Genomic DNA, 15,389 nt, shown 5'->3' with positions numbered 1-15,389 from the left:
GCACCATCTCATACCTTATCCAATACATTCCTGGTTGTTGGTAGTAGTCCAAAGACCCTGATCTCTTGATGGTAAACCCGTGGTCCAGCTGAGCAGAGAGAAATGGGGCAACTCAGTGGATCGACATTATGCTAAAGAATTAAGACTCCAGACCAAGCTCTTCTTCATTGACTATATATGAATATATAGTTACGATGCCTCTTCTGCAGGGTGACTAGCTAATATGCTAACTCTGCACATTGAAAACAAAAAGGCAAGAAAAGACACTAATCCCTCACGAATATCTTGAAGGCTAATTTGTTAGAAAAGATCTAATTTGTCAAACACGTTTTTGAATGCACATTTAACAATGTCCTTTCAATTTCAAAAGATACAAACATCTCTTCATATTCTACAGAATGGAAAATGCTTTATAATTCAATAAAGTACTGAAATCAGCTTTAGCCACCTAAGAGAAAGCAGATTGGACCCCAGAAAATTATACCCCATCAGGCTTAAATTTGAGGGCTTCATGAGTATGAAATAAAAGATGAAAAGAATCAGGTTTTGAACCCCCACAATCACAGCAACTTAGATTTCTTTCTTTGAGAGGTAATCTTCAAAATCAGAGGTAGGCTTAAAGAATAAATTACATTTCTGAACTAAAAAGATACAGTATAAAACAGTAAATTTTCTCTGGAAAATATAGAAAATAAAATAAAAAAGGTTTTACTGCATATTAAAAATTCATGTGTACAGTTAAGTGCTATGATTAACAAAAGGTACAATAAATAGAAGAGAGGATAATAAGTTCCCAAAGTTGTTCATCCTGAAATAAGATGTTAGCCTTTGGGTTACCTAGGAATAAAAGATTCAATCCCCAAATTTGAAATACAGTAACCATGCTGTGTGCCCACTCCCCCAATTGCCCATGACAGGACGCAAGCTGCACACCTTTCTTTATAGAAAGGCCCATGAGTGCTTTTATGTGTGGTATTGCTGCGATGCTGACGACTGTTTCTACTTCTAAATTCAGAAAGGCATTTCAAAAACAAGCCGGAGGACCAGGCATTTAAACTAAACACTGCTCAGGAGATTTGGTATTCTGATGATAAACCAGGCTCTCCCAGTGTTCACGAAACAGCAATGTGAGATTTTTAACCCTTTTAAAAATGTACATTGTGTTTTATTTTTTAAAAAATCCAAGTATGCTGGTAGAGGATGAAGGCCTGCCCTTCTGTTTCAGTCCGGGAAGATGGCTACTTAGTACCTAGTTCTCTACTGCCATCTACAGGCAAAATGTGCCGTAACACCGCATCCGGGAACGCCCTGGGGCAAAGGTCTCTCACTTTAGAACTAAGCTTCCCAATATCACAATTATTTGCACACTGATTAGTATGGATTTGTTCCATTAGGCTGAAGTGCTCTATTTGCATGAGAAAAATGCAAAAGAAGAACTTTAAAGCATTTGGAAAATTATCGGCTAAAATAATAAACAGCATTAAATGAGGAAAAATAAATTGGAACTGACATCTTAGTCATCGGTTCTTCATCAAGCTGAGCAAATCTAATAATGCCTCTCTCCCCTCCCTTAGCTCTCAAGAAGTCCACCGTTAAAATGTCATCTCTAATTCCATTTTATGTCTATAAATTGCGTTTTAATAACCTTTTGTTTCCCTTTCTCTGTTCTGTTTTTGTGTTTTTGTTTTTTTTTAAATCCCCCAACTACTGGTAAAGGTACCAGAGAGACAATGGAGTCTTTCTGGGAAGCAGAATGTTGTAGTTATAAGGACAGCAATGGGTTTCCACCTAATTACGTTTGCCTGACCTAAATGTCAGAACACCTTTTCTCCTTTTAGAAAGTCCTGAGGATCCCTGTGAGTCTCCAGCTGGTAATTACTCTCCTAGCCAACTCCAGGACCTATTGCAACCTTAATATAAAATTATCATTTGTCCTTTCTTTGGTCTTAATAATGTAAGGGGAGGGAAGCAGAGAAGAAAAAAAATGACAACAGGAACGAAAAACACTACGGTTCAGAACCATGAGCGCATGTTAAACTATGCTCATGTCATAAATTACAACTGTGACTAGAGTCTGTTTATGACAGTTTGCTTTTTTTTCCTTTGACACTCTGAGAAAGAAAAAAAAATGTCATAAGTTCCATTATAAGCATCATTAATCTCCAGCAGGTAGTTAGGTTTCTAACTAAAAAAAGAGAAATACCAGTTAAAGACTAATGATTTAAATGTTGATTTCCGGAAACAAACAAACAAACAAAAAAACAAGCTGATTGATACTACATTCTAAATAGTTTTTTGTTTTTTTTAAATTTTAAAATGTGTATAGAATTTCCAAAAAATTCAATCCTAGGATTGAGGCAGTTTAAAATAAAATCTAGTACTTGATAGCCCCTGGGGAGTACATACATGCCCATGGGAAAAATTCTGGCTGAATGAAATTCATGTTGAAATCAGTTTTTTCGATAGCTATCAAATAGAAGTTATTAGAGTTTACCTTAATTACAGGAATTTCTATCATGCAGGTAAATTAATATTGCATTATCAAATTGTCAAATGGTCTCTGTAGAATGCAGCACTTATGAAGGCTATTCCTTTTACGTACTTACTATGTACTTAGATTCTGCCTCAGAGCAGAGTATTGTTCCTTTGCAGTTAGACTTTAGTTTGAGTTGGAATATTATTTAATTCCAATGCTCATTTTTCCTGTGACAGTACTCCCAGACTTAGTCTTTGCACTTTAAGAATGGGAATTGTTATCGGTTTGGAGAATAAGTGGATTTATCTAGTACTATTCTGAACGTTAATAACAAAGGCAACCAGTTTCTAATTCTCAGCCCCACCCTGGGACTGGTGACCCAACCCCCAGGTTCTTCTGGAAGGTGTAGACATTTATGAGGAAAAAGCATTCTGGAGAAGGTGCATAAATGCATATATGATGGCAGGGCAGTTTCTCTAGAAACAACCCTGAAATTTATAGTGCTATTATCTTTCGTGCTTGAACTATTAACGATAGTAGTCAACATATGAACTGTGCTTCAGCGTTGGCAAGGCACTTTTTCAGATATTTGTCCAAAAAGCCAATTATTTTGAATCTAAGTTAAGTTGATAATTATTATTTTTTAAAATTTTGTAGTAGATAAAGAAGATTAAGTAAGTATGCAGCTAATGTTTAACTCAACACCACACGGCTCATTTTACAGTTTTATAAGTCTATTACCAGTTTGTAGTTTCCATGGAAATATGTTAGTGATGAACTGAGAAACTGGTTATTAAATTGCTTCAAAATGGTCCAGTTGTGATATTTAGGGGAAAATAAATCAGTGGACCTTTGATCTTCAAATACTAACTGGAGTTTTCTGAGATCTACTTAGATGAAGTTTTAATAAACTAATACGGATTAGGTTTTGGAATTTATCCAGGTTTGGTTAAAGGAGGATTTCCCCTCATAGCTGTGTTGTCTGTCCATTGGAACATTGCCCTGAAGTTTCTGCCCTTAGTCATTAAAAGACTCCTAGAGTACTGCGAACAAACCATTATTGAGCAACCAAGGCAAAGTTAACCAAAGACTAATTGAAATAAAAGACCAGGAAAAACGAAAACAAAAAACAAAATGACAGCGTTGGAAAAAGCACCCTGTCTAGCAGCTGTACGCCCTTAGCAGAAGCAGAAAAGCAGTCCTTTTCATGGACGAGCGTGCTGGCAGTCCATTCCAAAAGCAAACTGTGGAATCGAAAGTTTTGGAATAGACCCATGTCTTCAATGAATGATGAAAACAGAGGATAGAATGTCTGGTTGAGCTGAGAATCACCAAGAGATTGTTATTTTCAAAAATTACTGATTGAATATTCGCTGATAACAAAGAACACTGATGATCTATGAAGACGTGCGCGACAGTGTCCTTCTAAACTGAATTTCCTTAGAAAGAACTAAAGAGAGAGGGCAAGGACAACTTGCAGTTTCAGATGCTCAGCAGCACTGAAAGAGTCTGCAGCCCAGGTAGCACTGTCAGCGTACTCATGAGCCAGGTACTCACACTAATGTCAAAAGGGTTCAATCAAAAACCACACAATGCGAACAGTACAAGAAAGTGTAGGCATGCATCGTGCCACCTGCGAAGTCTGGAAGCCCTTATCAAATATTTAATAACCCAGAGCTGGGATTGGTTGTATCGAATATGTCACTCATATATGTTTAGCTTTATCTGGAGCTCCAGCACAACCAAAAAAGAAAAGGAGAAAGAAAATAAAACACCCATAGAAGTAATTAAATATTCAGGATTGCTCATGAGCATGAAGTATGGTTTAGTAGCATAAATACTTTTAAAAATTCGACATCAGAGTGTCTAAGTTCTTTGTTTAGAAAGCATAGCTTAAGTGATTTCACATTGAATATGCTGTTAAAATGTACATACTCTGAAAAAAGAGGAAATGATTAAAAACTCAAGTAATCTGGGACTTGAATATATTTACTGTAGAATATGACACCAGGAAGTATGAGGTTTCATTATTTCTCTGCCCAATTTAATCTTTGCCTAGAGCTGCTCTCAAATTGCATGTAGTGTATGTCTGCATGTATAGAACAGAAAAAAAAAAAAAAAAAAAATCCTGTGCAGCCGCATCAATAAAATGGTAAATGTTAAAAGACTTTCAACTTAAAAAAAAGAAATTTCTAAGGAGCAAGACATCGTGATTTCTCGGAGTGTTCACAGCGATTCAATTTCCCTGAAAATCTTACTGTGTAAGCTTTCTGCTCTGTTTTGGCTTTCGTTTAGGTCTCGTACAAAGATCCATAGTGTTCCAATCTCTCTTTACAATGTCGTTTCTCTCAGTTTCCCTTCCCTCCCAGGTCCTGGCAAAAGGATACTCTGAACTCTCTTTCTCAGAGCCCAAAAGTTTGCATTGGCACAGAGTCCAGTGTGGGGGAGGTTTTCTGCTTTAAAAAATAAATCATGAAATTAATATAAACTGCAAGACACCCTGGAGGTGTTGGATAATGATGTGACTCCCAGGGAAATCATCAGCAAAAACCCGTAATGTGTTTAAGCCCCAAGCTTCCCGGTGCTTTAAGTGGTCGAGCTGTCTAAAGAAATGACCCATTCTGCTGTCTCTGGGTGGAATCTCCTGAGTAATGCCTGTCTCCTAGGTGGATTGCTTTTTAAAAGTTATAGGTGGATATTTCAGATGCTTACTGCTATGACAGAAACGCCAGCTGCTGTGCTATTCGGCTTGGGGCCTGTGTTGAAATGCTTCTTTATCTTTCCAGCTACTGACAGCTGATGTTCATTTTCTGGGAGGCCGTCATCCTGGGGGGAAAAAAAAAAAAGAAATGAAAAAGGAGAAAAAGAAAAAAAAGAGATATGTGGAAAACGAGGCCAAGATCTTCTAGTAACAGGCAGTGATCTTAAAATTCATGATTTCAGAAATAAACCGACCAATATCTTCTCATTAAACACTGTAGGTAGATGCACGGCTCCAAGGTCTCATTCATTTCCACATATGCCCTGACATTAATTTGCTGTGTCCTTTGACCCTCAGAGTTTTGTCCCTAAATAAAATGTTTTAGTTCTGTTTTTGGTTTTTAATAAAATCGATTTCAGCCATGGCTCCAGGAACATATATCCAAGAGCAAGTTAATCTGTAACCAAAATAAATAAATAAATAAATAAAAATTAAAAAATCGATGTAAACATCTGCTTTTTTTTCCCTGTCCCAAGAGTTTTATCCTCTTATCCCATCATTCGGACCCATAGCCAAGGAAGCTGACAGACTTGGGCTCCTGCAAGGGACCATAAATACATTCAGCCTGGTTCCAAAGCCACTCAATGGGCCATTCTATAACCCCAGACAACCCTCCAGGCAGAAAGTTCTTCCTTAAATTTCAAATCCTCCTTGCTGCCTTCAAATCATCCGTTATTATGACATACTTCACATTGGAGCTCATTGTAACTAAGGCTTCTCTGCTCTCCACTGGAGCTGTCTGTGATGGAGCCTGGACAGATTGCTCTCCTCTGCTAAATACTGTTAGAATAACAATCCCAGTCACAAGTATGTGCCATCACTTGCTAATTCGTGATGAAAAGGCTGCACGATCCTTGGAGACAGAGACTGTGTTTTGTTCACGATAGAACCTCCAGGTCTTAACATAATGCTTTGGCACATAGTAGATGCTTCATAAATATTTGTGGAATAAATGAATGAATGGATAATAAAGTGTCTGTTACTATCTGTTAAAACCAAAATTCCTGGCAAGACTTCAATGTCATTCATCATTTTCCTTCTTTCCTTCCTCTCCATCATTTTGCATGTAATTTCTTGGCTCCACCCAGGAAAATAAATTTGCTGCTTCCCAAGCATGACATGCTTGTTCTTTTGCATAACCTAGACTCTCCACATGGGCTTTACTCCTTTCAGCATTTGACTGTTCATTTATTCAGTCAATATTAACTGCATGTCTGCAGTGGACCAGGCAGTATAGTAAGTGGAGGGGAAATGAGGGCAAGCAAAAATAGGTGTGGGCTTTGCTCTTTTACATGCTGTCATCCCTCTTTTTCTTCGAAACTTGGGTCCAAATCACCTGTTCCAAAACACTGTTCCTCTATTAACACAATCCATTTTAATGGTTCTTCTGGAAAGTTCTAATGCTTTTTTATTACACATATTTGCACTATTTATATTCTTTTTGGTGTTAGGTGATTTTGTGTGTATATAACATATATATGTGTGTGTGTGTGTGTGTGTGTGTGTGTATATATATATATATATATATAAACTCCTGATTTTTTGTACCATATCTTCCACGTTTTATGCAACCTTTAACATAAGTACTTGGTTCAATGCTCTACAGACTGGATAACCAATTTATAATATTCTTAGACTGATTTATTAATGGCTAGAAAAAGGAACAATTATTATGCTTATTAAGTCACATCTGAAACAAAATCTGGAGGAAGGAAACCAAATCTGGAGGAATGATACAGAGTAAATTCAAAATTTTTTTAAAAATTTCTGTATTGTGGAAAGAGTCAGAAATAAAGTTAAGGTCAATTGGGGTAACTGTGGAATGATACTTGAGGAAGGAACAAAAACAGGGACATATAAAGTATCTGCTACGTCTAGGGCTATGTTAGGCATGCCAGGGGGTGGGGAAGAAATGATCTGTGCCCACCAGGACCAGTGGGTTAATTGGTAGACAAAGTATGCACATACCTTGTCAAATAACACAACAGGTCAACAAGATGAAAGAACGGTCAGACGGCTCATGGCTCAGCTAGGAACATGGAAGGAGTTCAGAGGAGAGGGGACACATTTTCTGATGTGAACAGTCAGCACAGGCTTCGTGAGGAATATGGGGTTCAATCTGGGCCTTAATGATGGGGAGCGTATTGATGGGAGGAGGAGTGAAGGTGAGGTTACATGTACAGATGTGTGAGTAGGAAGCCAGAAGGCATGTTTGCCAAAGAGTGAGTCAACCAGCTTATCTCTGATTAAGAATTTATGTGGGAGAGTAATAACAGAGAAAGCTGAGAGAAGAGGAAAAGACTGGCCACCAACGAATACCAAAAAGATCCGAAGATTGAAGCCTTAGTCTCGATTAGGAATAAAGCAATGCTTTCCAGGAAGAGGGGTGTAAGTGTGGCATGCGTGGAGGACTACCGCCCTTTACTCAGACATTTTTGTAGTACTTGTATACTACCCAGTTCTCGACTCTACCCGTGGAATAGAAGTTGGGCGATAATAACAAAGAATTAGGACGCTGCAGTCCAGAGTTTGAAACACAAGGGTGAATTCAGTGGTGTATGTAAAAAACTTAAAAAAAAAATGGTGGATGGAAGAACAGGTCCTTGGAATCTCAGCCAGAATTTTGGGAGTATTTAAATATTTGACAAGGGATGAAATTATGTGCCTTTACTGAAAGTTTTACAAGTACCAGTATCATATGTCTGGCACGGTTTGGGGTTCTGCCTGAAGGAAAGGGGGCAACCTGCCACAGTGGTGCCCCACTGGGTCCCACCCTCAAGATTGCAGATGTACTCCAGTCATTTCTTAATAGAGTTTGTTACAAAGAAACAGATCTAAGGAAATTAAAAGAGAAAGGCAGGGAGAGGGAGGTGACACAAGTGTTAACAATTACGGGGCCCTATGCTAACGATTTACATACATGATCTCCCCAATCCTCAGGTTACCCTCTACAATATGCCTTATTCGTCTCATTTTGAAGCTGAGCAAACTGAAGCTCAGCAAGGTCAAACAATTTGCTCAATGTCACACAGCTAGAGTGTGGGTGAGTCAGGGCCATACCGGGCTTCCCACCACACCACACCACACTGCATCGGCCAAGGGCATTGATCAGCGACAAAAGGGCTCCCTAAGTGGAGGGACTCAGGGAGGCTGCCTTCCTTGATGAAAGTGACACAATAGTGAGGAAGGAGGAGGATTGAATTAGGGGCTGAAAAACACAGACTATTCGGACAGGCCTGAATGGAGCTTGGGAAGCATTTGGATGGAGCTCAGTAAGAGAGAGAATGAGCACTTCAGGAGACCCAGGGCAATGTAGCTAAGAAAGATCTATGAGTATGTCAAGGAGAGACTGGGTATCCACTAATCTGAGATGTGGCAACATGACCCAGTAGGGTCGGGGCTCTCGAACCCTCCGGGGAACAGGTGGTGCTAGAAGTCCTGGCTGACATGGGATGACAGGAAGTGACACTGGGTTATAGTGTGGCCCTGTGATTGGCACAGGCTATGCTGAACAGCCTGGGTGCAGATATAGAGAAAACAAACAGCAGGGATTCCACTGGAGCAGCCCCTGTTTGACTTACTGAGGGAGATGTACCTCTAGCTGCTCAACCTTGCCTCCTTCTCACTTCTCCAACATCACCGTCTTTGCCAGAAAGTTCCCTTTACCTGAGTTTTCCCCCTGCCAGTTCTTGAACTAAGAGTTTGTTTTCTCACCACTCTCACAATGGACTCTGTTATCATTTCCCAGGCCTGTCCTGGGCCTAATCTCCTGTCAGACTCCTAGCAACTCTTTTAGATGTTGGGGCCCCAAGGCTCAGGCCTCCAGCTTTAAATTCTAGTGAGGTTTCAGCTTCCCTTGGGCTATTAGTTCGTGTTGAAGCAATGAAAGTAGAGAAACAACCCTCACAAGTTGTCAGAGATGTTTTTGACTTCATAAATCTTAAAACCTTTCAGGATTTGTTTCCAATGAAATATGGTGTCTCAGAGAGAAGGTAAAATACACACATACACACACACACACACACACACACACACACACACACACTCACCACAGCTTCTAAAAAGTCTGCAGAGTTTCTATATCAATTTTGAAGGCTTTGAGCATAATTGGATTAAAAGACATAAACAGCTGGTTTTGCAGAGACCTAATCTGTACCTGAGGCATACAGATTGATGATGGAGATTTAGCTAATTTACTGTCTTGCATCAATAAAATAAATAGGGCCATTAAAAACATACATTTTTACATATACATCTTTATCGCCATTATTTTGAATAGATTATGTGCCAAAAATGTGCTATGAATTTTCTAAACGTGACAAACCTGGAAGTATGTTACAAATAGTCATAGTATTATTACCATACGTTCTGGTATGTAGTTTCTGGGAGTAGTTTCTGGTTTGACACAGGCTGGTTGTGGTTTGAGGTTAGTGGTTTTTGATTTAGAAATTCCCATCCACCACTTGGCAGAGCATTGCAACTGACAAGAACAAAATTAGTTTACAAAATGGAAAATGAACTCTCACAGCTGTCTGTAAGAGACCTAGCCTCCTGGTCTCCATTTCTCCAGCGGATGTTGGGGAGGAGGTGTGGGGAGGGATGTGGGGGCTTGGACGTGATGTCACTCAGTGGAGTAAGTTCCCCTCTTTCCTCAGGGAGACCATTCCAGAGGTCATGCTTCAAAAAATCCTCCTCCCTCATGGAGTTTTGTTTTTGGATCATGGATCTGGTTTTCAGGCTATTCATTGCCAGACTCTATTATTAATATCTGTAAATTTATGAGAAACATGGCAGTCTTGAGTACTTTACCACCAGAATCTTCCAATTTAGTTTTAAACAATCCCAAGCGCATTAGAGTACTCTTCAATAGCAGTTGCATTTCACATCCCCGTGTGCGGCCCCTTGACTAGTGCTAACCATCCCCAGCTGTACTGCACCCCAGGACTTCTGACTCCCTTCGGATTGGCCCTATGCATCCTCTATATCTACAATTCACACAGCACTTGGCGTGAAAATGTGAAGTAAATTAAGATTTGCCTTGGAGAAAGGAGAAGATAAGCTGCCCAAAGGGAGAGTGGAACTCCAAGTCATCATTCACAATTTATGAATACAGGTAAGTGGTTTATTTATTATTATGGTATCATTGGGGTTCTCTTACTTTGTAACAAATTCTGCCAGCACCATGATATGAATGTTTATATATTTTTGTGTGGGTAGTGCTGATTTTTATTAGCATGGAAAAGCTTGGTAGATTATCCAGGCTCTTGTTTTTTTTTTCTTCTTCTTCTTGTTCTTCATTCGTTTTGAATATTTTAGCTTAGTAGTATCTTTTCAAAAGAGTAGGTAGGTGAGATAAAGGAGGCAAATTAAAACTGAAAGGCTAGGACGTCTTGAGGAAGTCTTGAATCGGCTAAATAACTACACTTGACTTCTTGAAACCAGTCCTTCCCACTAGGACAGAGGTTTTCAATCTTTGGCTCAAATTATGAACACCTGGGAGCTTTTAAAATTCCCAATGCCCAGATCCCAGTACAGACAAGTAAGGTACAGACAAGTAAGATCAGAATCTCTAGGGGCAAAAAAACCCAGGCATCAGACCTTGTGCTAGAGCCTCCACTGAGCTTCATGCTAGAGACTTCTTTGAGCCTCAGTTTCCTCATTAGTAAAACTAGGAAAATAATTGGAGTTAAAAGCGAGATTCATGGAGTTAATGCATTGAGATGGACCTTCATCCTGGAATATCAGAAAATAACATGGGATAAGGTAGGCCAACACTTTGAAAATAAAACTGCAAAAATAGCAATACATTTGAAATATTAAAATGGTAATAATTTAATCCTAATTATGAATCAACTTTCTCCTCAATCACTGGAATGATCAAGATATTTTATTGCCTGTTTCATTCTCATATTATATGTGCCTAAATCATATGGTTCCCCACTGGATGAGTAATAAGGTAGATAAACTTAGCTAGGACAATTCCTGTTGGTATTTTGATTACATTAAAGGAAAGAGCTGTGATAGTTGAGAACACAACAGAGCTGATAATGTACATTATCTACATGGAGCTTGGAGCATATAAACAGGATCATTTTTTTCTGGAGGGGATTTTCCTCTGCAATCGAGCTTCTCATATGCCAACACTGATCACAATTTGCATCACACCAGCACATAGCAATGGATGATAGATTTGTTGCCTCTCTCAGACTCAAATATTTATCAGGTACCTACAGAGTACTAATGCTTAAGACGGTCCTCTCAAGCTGTTTAAAAAAATACAATCCTATCTCCATCCACATGATCACATGAGAGGTTGATTCTGTTATCTCCTTGTCACAGGCTGAAAATAGTGACCATCCCAAAGTGACACAAGCAGGTGAGCTGGTGCCCCTTCCGGAGTGTACATTCCTCCCCTGGACACTTGGCTTACACACTGATGTTGCCTTTGTCCAGCTGGCTTGCTAGAACCATCCAATGAGAGGCCACGCTCATGACGCTTCCACTAACAGAGCAGAGGTTCAGGTCACTACAGAGCATGGTGGGATTGGCATCCAGAGTGCATTAAAAATAAAAGTGAGCCTAGAGGAAGCTCCTGAGGTATGGTTAAAACAAGTGACTTTTGCTGACTAGAGTTTTCACTTATATTGCCCTCGTGCTCTACACTTTTATGACGAGCGCCAGGTGAAAAGGTCATCATGTAAGCAACAGAGAAAATGAGGATAAATGAGAGCACAGGAGGAGCTTTCTGACAACTTCCTTAGGACTCATATAATTATTCTTACTCCCTCCCGCTCTGTGGTGGATCAGATATAATTTGATCATCAAATGCGAAATGTCTTATTAAATGGACTTCCTTTAAAATTCATAATTTATTTATTTTGATTGCTTGTTCATTTATTGCACTCGGAGACCTCAACAAATACAAATGCTGGTTGTGAAAGCTTATATACATATTTTTTCATTTATTATTTCGAGACAAAGAAAATAATCAGTTTTTTATTTAGTTACTACATAAATATAAGTTATTCAAAAGTTAAGCAATCACTTTACACATCAAGTTTTTAAAAGTTTTCTTGCTAAAATCAATATATGTTTTTCTGTTAGATGGTAAGGTGTGTTAGAATTACACAAAGGGTATTTTTCAGTTGTAAATCTTTTAGATAGCTCCTTAAACGTTACCCTTGCATTTAGTAAATGTTGTTAGGAAATGTGAGAGGGAAAACTGAAATGACAGCAGAAGTCCCAGTTCCAGAGGGAGCTCTGGATCCTAATTGTCAGCAAAGTAGGACCATGTGTAAAATGTGCACAAAGCAGGTTGAGAAGGCAGAAGTTTCTGCTGAGACATGTATATGCTGCCCTAGGAATGCGAGCAACCTAGGAACAGCCAAAGTCTTAATTTTATTTGTTTAACCCACTGAGTTGGGATATATTGATATAAGGTCATTTGGTTTGGAACCAGGGCAAGGGATTCTGTGTTTTCAATAGCATTTTAGCCCCCTTGCATATATAGACAAATTTGTTCACAGTCACGTAGCTATCTTGTAACATATATCCACATCCTGCTGGAGCTAACTCTGCTGGACAGTTTCCCAGCTGCTTCCAGGATGGAGCTCTGGGTTCTCCTCTGCCTGAAAGCCTTCCGTGTCACCCTCCCCAAAAAGGCTGATGGGGGTAGCCCTTCCCCCACTGCCACGTGACTATCCGGTTGTATCAGACAGAGCTCCTGAAGGGCGGGCCTGGCAGGCAGTGGTGCCATGATGAAAATGTATTTAAAAACCTAAAATGAATCTATGACTCTCTTTCTTCTATGGCTCTCTATGAGCCTGCAAAGGCCACATTTCAAATTCAGATTTCCTGGTTTATTCTGTGTAGTCACACTTTCAGTCTTTCCAGGGCTGACATGAAATTTGACAATTTGTGGACCACGGGTTTTTAAGTAGCGTGTCGATCACAGGACCTACTACTACCACTGAGAAAGCCTGTTTGTGCCTCTTCCACCCTGCACATATAAGGGAAGGGTGCCATGCATGACCTAGGTAAGTTACTTTGGAAAGGTTGCTAACTTGTATGAACAATCATTGTAATGATGACGATGTACATATGCATTTTTCTTTTTGCAATATTCACAGTGCTTTCATCTTCAAAAAAAGGGGGGGTAGAGTAGGTGCATAGGACTTTAAAGCAAATGGGCTTGGAGTGTGGATACCTGGCTGCAAATTTTGGCTCAGTTACAAACTTAGCTATCTCGGACAAGTCACCCACCATAACCTCAGTCTCTTCAACTATAAGGTGGATACGATAATACCCACCCTGCATAACTTGAAAGTTTATTACTAAGCTAACAGGAGGTGCTTCCTGACCTTCCCTACTTTGTTTAGCATCTGGGGTAAAGGCAAATGTTGTGAGGCTGGAGGTGACCTCTCAGACTCTGGCTGTCCTGCTTGACTAGGCCAAGGACAGAGAGGACTAATATCTTTATATATTTGTACACCAACTGAGAAGCTCTGCCATATGAAAATATTTAAAACAAACCTTAGCTGTGTATCTATACATGCTCACATTCACATACATTCTCCTGTCATATACGCATAACCTCCCAGCGGGGTGTAAGGAATCGTGTTCAGATGTGAAAGTGCCGGAACCCAGGCCCATGGCCATCAAGAGGCAGACCATGAACAAGAGCCCAAGCTTTGTCACCGCAGATGTAGTCTGTCTCAACCCTGTGCTTTCAATCATACCTTATCCTTAATAATTTGTTATTTTGGAAAAAATTACTTGGCTAATTGCCAAGGTGATAATTCAGAGATGTGAAACATTTTGTTGCCTTTGATGGATAGTCACACCATTCAAAGCAGTAAGGAGGCTGGCAAAATTCATATCAATTTTGTACTGGTTCCTGTCTATGTCCGTGTCCCTCTCTATACCCAAATCTATAAGACTTCTATGCTGGCAGCAAGAACCATTAGACCCAGTTATGGAGTGCCCGCACATGTCAGTCGGCGTTCCACCTCAGTTATACAGCGGCCGGGAAGAACATAATCACGTCACATACGTGAGGTGCTTAAAATACTTCTGGGCAGACTCTAAGGTAGGCACACTACAAGTAGTAATTATTATTAGTAGTAGTCAAAAGAAATCTTACCAACAGTCATAGGGTCAACAAATAACTGCTCTGCTCTGAAGAATTCTTTCATAGCCAAATACCATTGAATCCTTGCACTCACATAAAGGCAGTGGCATCTGGGAGCTTTTATAAATTCAAAGCCTCTCATCTACTACATTAGAATCTGCATTTTTAACGAGATCCCCAGGTGATCGGTGATCACATGCAAGTTTGAGAAGTGCTGCATGAGAGGCTTCCAAGGCTTATGCAGAGACCTTTGGAGGGCTTGTATTTCAGACAGAAATGATGCAAAAGTGGTACAAACTCAGAAAATCCGCTCTATCTGATTGGTGTATTCAGCCCTACTCTGGACGACAGAATGTAGGTTTCAGGAAGGTGGGTACCAACCATGTCACCTCCCTGGTAGAAGTCTGTTCCATCTGAATTAGATGAAATGCTTTGTGCAACGGACCGTGAGAATACACATCAGCACGGACACGTCGTGGCCCTGGTGGAACAGGCCTGGGCTTGCATAACTGTTCTGCCACGTTTGTATGGGAGGAACAAACACAGAACAATTTTAAAAGGAGACAACATGATTAGGAAATCTGCAATTTTACAAAGGAACGTTAGGAATAAATACAGGGAAAGGAAGAAGTCACTTACATTCACCCAGGGATGCTCAAGGACCTGCACGGCTGAAAATCGCTCATTAACGTCCACCAACAGCATCATGGTGATGAGTTCCTGCAAAAGGGGACATTCAACTCCATTTGTCTGACTTTCAAGGTCAAAATCTGGCAGTTTTCAAATATAGAAGTTCTGTCTTAGTTTGGAAAAGCTCTAAATCTTAAATATATCAACTCAACTTACCCACAGCTACTTAGCATCTTTACAAGTTAAAGGAAAGGTAGATATTTGGAATTATAAATACATAGCTTGTAGTTAATAGAAAAAAATAAATTAATGTTAAAATCAATTTCATAAAAATATTTTTTTAGTAAAAAAGAAATAAATACGCAGGTTAAAGAATTAAAATTCCTTTCTTC

The 15,389-nt window shown here is 39.6% G+C and overlaps 1 protein-coding gene across 4 annotated transcripts in view; it reads right to left on the bottom strand.

Moving 5' to 3' along the window:
• DCLK1 (doublecortin like kinase 1) overlaps positions 1-15,389 on the bottom strand; it is a 321,043-nt gene that overhangs the window by 15,789 nt on the left and 289,865 nt on the right. For 2 of the 4 annotated variants that reach the window (XM_019736468.2, XM_074330022.1), the window contains 3 exons: positions 15,007-15,087; positions 5,189-5,302; positions 15-88 (listed from right to left, as the gene is read on the bottom strand). In XM_019736468.2, coding sequence (XP_019592027.1) covers positions 15-88; positions 5,189-5,302; positions 15,007-15,087 — 269 coding nt within the window. The remainder of the gene's footprint in view (positions 1-14; positions 89-5,188; positions 5,303-15,006; positions 15,088-15,389) is intronic. The other 2 variants (XM_019736467.2, XM_019736469.2) reach the window with 1 other exon arrangement.

Source organism: Rhinolophus sinicus, linkage group LG04 (assembly GCF_036562045.2).
Source record: "Rhinolophus sinicus isolate RSC01 linkage group LG04, ASM3656204v1, whole genome shotgun sequence".
NCBI classification, from domain to species: domain Eukaryota; kingdom Metazoa; phylum Chordata; class Mammalia; order Chiroptera; family Rhinolophidae; genus Rhinolophus; species Rhinolophus sinicus.
This window is presented reverse-complemented; position numbering and strand designations above follow the sequence as displayed.